Source organism: Orycteropus afer, unplaced genomic scaffold (assembly GCF_000298275.1).
Source record: "Orycteropus afer afer isolate SDZICR_OR568_19922 unplaced genomic scaffold, OryAfe1.0 scaffold00209, whole genome shotgun sequence".
Classification (NCBI taxonomy): domain Eukaryota; kingdom Metazoa; phylum Chordata; class Mammalia; order Tubulidentata; family Orycteropodidae; genus Orycteropus; species Orycteropus afer.
Genome location: NW_006921796.1, coordinates 5,360,841 through 5,365,930, shown reverse-complemented (window position 1 = coordinate 5,365,930; position 5,090 = coordinate 5,360,841). Strand labels below are relative to the sequence as shown.

At 34.9% G+C, this 5,090-nt stretch overlaps 1 protein-coding gene across 1 annotated transcript in view; it reads right to left on the bottom strand.

The window, feature by feature from the left end:
* SLC41A2 (solute carrier family 41 member 2) overlaps positions 1-5,090 on the bottom strand; it is a 213,219-nt gene that overhangs the window by 63,493 nt on the left and 144,636 nt on the right. The window contains exons 8-9 of the mRNA XM_007948243.2: positions 4,804-4,935; positions 3,404-3,552 (exon numbers count right to left, since the gene is read on the bottom strand). Of these exons, the coding sequence (XP_007946434.1) occupies positions 3,404-3,552; positions 4,804-4,935 (281 nt within the window). The remainder of the gene's footprint in view (positions 1-3,403; positions 3,553-4,803; positions 4,936-5,090) is intronic.

Sequence of the window (5,090 nt, the reverse complement as noted above, 5' to 3'; positions counted from 1 at the left end):
TAGAATTCTCCAGTGAAACCATCTGGGCCAGGACTTTTTTTAGTTGGTAATTTTTTGATGACCTGTTCAATTTCTTCTTTTGTGATGGGCCTGTTCAAATTTTCCAAAAAAACAAATCTTTATGGAAGCAGACTACTTCATCTTTCTCCCACAGTGGCTGTGGGGTTTGAACTGCACACCTTTTACTTAGCAACTTAATGCTTTAATAAAATATTTAAGCATACTTTTCAAACACTATTTTGTTTATTACTTAGCAATCATAGGAAAATAGACATTAAAAACAAATAAGATGTATATAAATTATATTTCAATAAAATGCATTAAAAAAAGAAATAAAAACCAAATAAGGTAAAAATATTTCAATAGAAGTTTTAATCTTTTCTTCCTACACACAATGCATTGTCTTGCATGTACTCCATTTTGAAAGACACTGATGTACATCAAAAGAACAAATTCTATAGGGTTTTCATGAGAATTAAATACATTACATGAATATATGTAAAGCTCTTAGAACAGTACCAAGAATATAGGAAACACTATGAATGCCAGCTAATTTCACTGCCATCATTATTATCAGTTCCTTTAGACTGGAATGATATTCCTATATCTACTCCCATCCCTGTTTCTACATGTTACATGATTTCAAAAGACAGGTTCAAATGATATCTCTTCTAACAGTTACTGGAATTCATCTCTTTTCTTAAGCAGTTAGGATTTCTCACTTCAGGAGGTACCAAATCAAGACTATCAGAAGTTAGCAAGAAATCATGCTCAAAAGCCAAAAATAAAGTTGGAACAGTTGGAAAAAAATTAATGATGGTTTTATGGACAATGATGCAAATGAAAAAAAGACACAATAATTAAGCTCAAGGAAAATAAAAAACACAAGAAAGGAAATACAATCACAGTATATTATCTAGCTCTACAATAAACAATGTTTATGTAGGTATAATCAGGTATATATAAACACTGACAACTAATTTAACCAAAAATTGTGATATAACTCTATGGAAAAGATGAAGAGTTACATAATAGCACAAATTACTAACTTTTATTAGCAAAAGTCTAAAAGAGATTATTTATAAATTAGCAGTTTTTGCATATTACTTTAAAACTAATAGAAAAGTATAAGAAGAAACAGCTAAAATATTTCAAAGTATTGACTTAGAATGTGATTGGAAAGGTAGAATCTTTTAGTTCTACTCAGTGTTTAAGTTTTGTATATGTATATACTGATCACACATTTTGAAAGTAAAGGCTATTTTCTTAAATTTGAAAATTAAGTCTTTCACAAGAAGGCAAGTTAAATATATGTAATCAACTCTATTCTTTCCTGAAAGTACACTAAACAACAGAGAAAAGATTTAGAAAGGCATGGAAATCTCCCAGAAAGAAGAAAGAAAAACATAAAGAACCACAGACCAATAAAGAAAAATTTAACCCAAGAATTCCAGATTCCAAATAAGATTCTAGACAGAAGAGAGAAAATAGAAAAATCATCAAATAAATAATCTAAGAAATTTCCTCAAGCTGAAGAACATGAGTTTTTATATTGAAAGAGTCAATGTCCAGCAAAACAAGGCAGATTACACCCCAACTAGAGCACATGAATGTGAAATTTCAGAACAACAGGGACAAAGAGAAGATCCTGCAAGCTTCTTGGAAGATAAAGGAAGTTATGTACAATGGGATGAACAGTCAAAATGGTGTCTGACTAGTCTTCTCAACGTTAACAAAAGAAGTTAAAGGCAAAAAGCAATGCCTTCAAAATTCTAAAGGAAACTGGGTATTATACCCAGTCAATTGATTAACTGAGAGTGTAGCATAAAGATTTATGACATGCAAAAGATCAGCAATCTATTGTAAAATATATTCACATAAAACAAGAAAACCAAAAAATGACATGAAGCTAGGAAACAGGAAATCACCCACACAAACAAGAGACAAAGGGACCCCTCAGGTTTATGGCGAAGAGAGATTCCAAGACAATAGTTGTGCAGAAGACCTAGTAAGCAACCACTGCAAAATGGATCCATTTAAAAGGCTCCAGAAGAGAGGTGTGGTAGTTAAGTTTGTGTGCCAATTTGGCTGGGCCTGGTTGAGTGACTGGGCAGCTGAATGTAGTTATTCCCCATGATGAGACTGGCAATCAACTTCATGATGGGATCTACCATAATCAATTGAGTAGCTGCTTCCCATACATAAGCAGCAGCTTTGGGAATGGTCTCTAGCTTATGGCACACTTGAACCCCGCAGGTAGCCATGTCCTTGTTCAGCAGCCTGCCATGCTTTGCCGACCTTGGGACTTTCAATGGACTTAAATTAATGGCCTGCCATGTGGTTTGGTAACATCGGAACTGTGCCTTTTACTTGTCAGCCTTGGGTTTGTCAGTCTCAGCAGTCAACAGCTGTCTGAGTTAAGAAAAGCTTCTAACTCCAGTGGGCTGGGAGCAGGAGGCAGAGCTGAAGCCCAAGGTTGAGAAGCTTTCACCAAGCCCCTAGAGCCTGGCACTTTGAACTTGGACATAAAGCCTCCAAATTGTAAGAATAAACTCCCGTTTGCTAAAGTCATCCCATTTGTGGTATATTCCTGTCAGAGTGGCACGAGGTAACCAGAACAATAGGCCTGATGTGAATCGGTTTCAACTCAATGGCAGTGAGTTTGCTTTGGCTTTTGGGTGTATATTTTTGGTATATATTAACATCTCTCACATTGGTTATTAAACTATGCATGTGCAAAGACCTTGTAAAGTATAATGTATTAAGGAATTAACAATTATAAGGTATTAAAACCAGTGCTGTCCAGTCGATTCCAACTCATAGCGACTCTACAGAACAGAGTAGAACTGCTCGTAGGGCTTCCAAGACTACACATTTTGACAGAAGCAGGCTGTCCCATCCTTCTCCTGCACAGTAGCTGGTGGGTTCCAACCACCAACCTTTCAGTTAGCAGCTGAGGACTTAACCACCTATTGCCCCATCTGACTAACCATCCACTAAGGTAGGATCTATATTTGAATCAGTTCTTCATTTCCATAAAATTAGACTGTACATTAAATAAATAAATAAATAACTGAGGATTGAGTTCATGTAAATATTATTAGTTAATAAGATTACTTAACTTTCTATAATGATTACCATGGACATTTGTTTTTAGTTCAATTAAAACCAGACTTTCTCTGAATTGCTAACTATAATCTGAAGTAAGGTAATTGAAAGGTTCCATTTACCAGATCATATTAAAAGTTATTCTGAGCTTATTGGTTTTATAAAGCAAATCAATATAAAGGCATTCAGTTGATTTCTAAAATGTTAATTATACCACGTGACTTTAGATTTATATAATTACACTTTTATAGCAGTCTGAGCATAAAAGATATTTCAAGAGGTTTTTAACTCTTACCTGCAGCACAGCAGCAAATAAGAATACTATTATGAAGATTACCGTTAAAGAAGTATGACCACTTTTCATCAAATGAATAGTGTAGAGGAAAATTAAATGTCCAGGAATCACTAAAAGCAGCAGAACTTGGGCAGACTTATTATTTACTCCTGTAATATAAAATGTAAAAGTCATTAAAACAACATTTTAATTTAGCTAATAGTAAGTCACAGTTTATTAAAATTTGAGGATTATATTCTAATTACTATACTATATGGGAGCCCTGGTGGCACAGTGCCTAAGGCATTTGACTGCAAACCAGAAGGCTGGTGGTTTAAACCCATCAGCTACTCTTTGGAAAGAAGACTGGGCAATCTACTTTCACAGAGATATTGCCTCAGAAACCCAAGGAAGGGTTATGTTACATAACATAAACTAAAAAAAAAAACAAAACAAAAAAAAAACCCACCACCATTGAGTGGGATCCGACTCATAGTAACCCTTCCTTGGGTTTCTGAGGCAGTATCTCTGTGAAAGTAGATTGCCCAGTCGTCTTTCCAAAGAGTAGCTGATAGGTTTGAACCGTCAGCCTCTGGTTTGCAGTCAAATGCCTTAGGCACTGTGCCCCCAGAGCTCCTATACTACACAGCATGACAAAAAGTTCAACTGATAGAAATACATGTCAACTATGTAAAATTCACTGAATTCTTTGAAATTCCCAATATATGTTATATAATTAAATGAAAGGTGCTCGGTAAAAATTTGCTACGAAGATCACTTGTCAGATTTTAATATCCATCTTAAAAACAGAGGGAAGACAAAAGAGAATATATAAAGTTCTTAAAGTGTTAGAATGCTTCAATTGTATTTATTCCTTTAGAGTTCTATAGCTGATAGAAGAAGGCTGGGAATCTTCATTCAAAAACCAATAATCACTTTTACTTTCATCAGGAAAAAAGTGACAAGAATTTTGGGCTTTAGAAATTATGGTCTTAGTTTTTTGAAATCACATGCCTGGTTGATATGAACAATGCAATGTTCTTTATAACTAAGGCTACGCCCATTATCCTGTTTGGCATTGAATGCCTGCATTGAGAAAGGCCTGCAGGATTACTATATGAAAGGCATTATGTCTACCTCCTTAAATTACTTAGCAATGCTTTCTCATGTGCATAAAGTTCTTTCTTGATCCATAAAAAAGATATCTCAGAGAAAGGGATAAAAGGGGAAAAGTATACACATTTTCTCAGCAACTGCAGAATTAATTCAAATGACTTTTTGTTCTCTGAGATCAGCCTTCAGAAACAGAAAAACTGTGTAATACACATCCCAAAAAATATGTATTCAACAAATGCTGCCTACTTACAATCTCAGAGTAATAATTTCTGACAGAAAATATGCAAAAATTTAAAAGCACATACCTGGACCAAAGAAAGTTCTAAACGGGTAGTAACCACCTTTGGGCTCATCAGGCAGTTCTCCTGGAATGCTGTGTAAATGGAGGTAGGTAGAAATCCTGCTAGCCTGAATGGCCACCAAATTGCCACCAATACCTGAAGCAGAAAGAAAGCCAAAGTGGTTATTCTCCTATTTGAAACAGCTTGCATGTATTCAACCAAAGCAACTCTCTTTAGGTCACAGCCTGGGCCAAGAAAATAAAATAAACGTTTCTTCTGAAATGCTGATTTACTTAATGTTAAAGTAGATA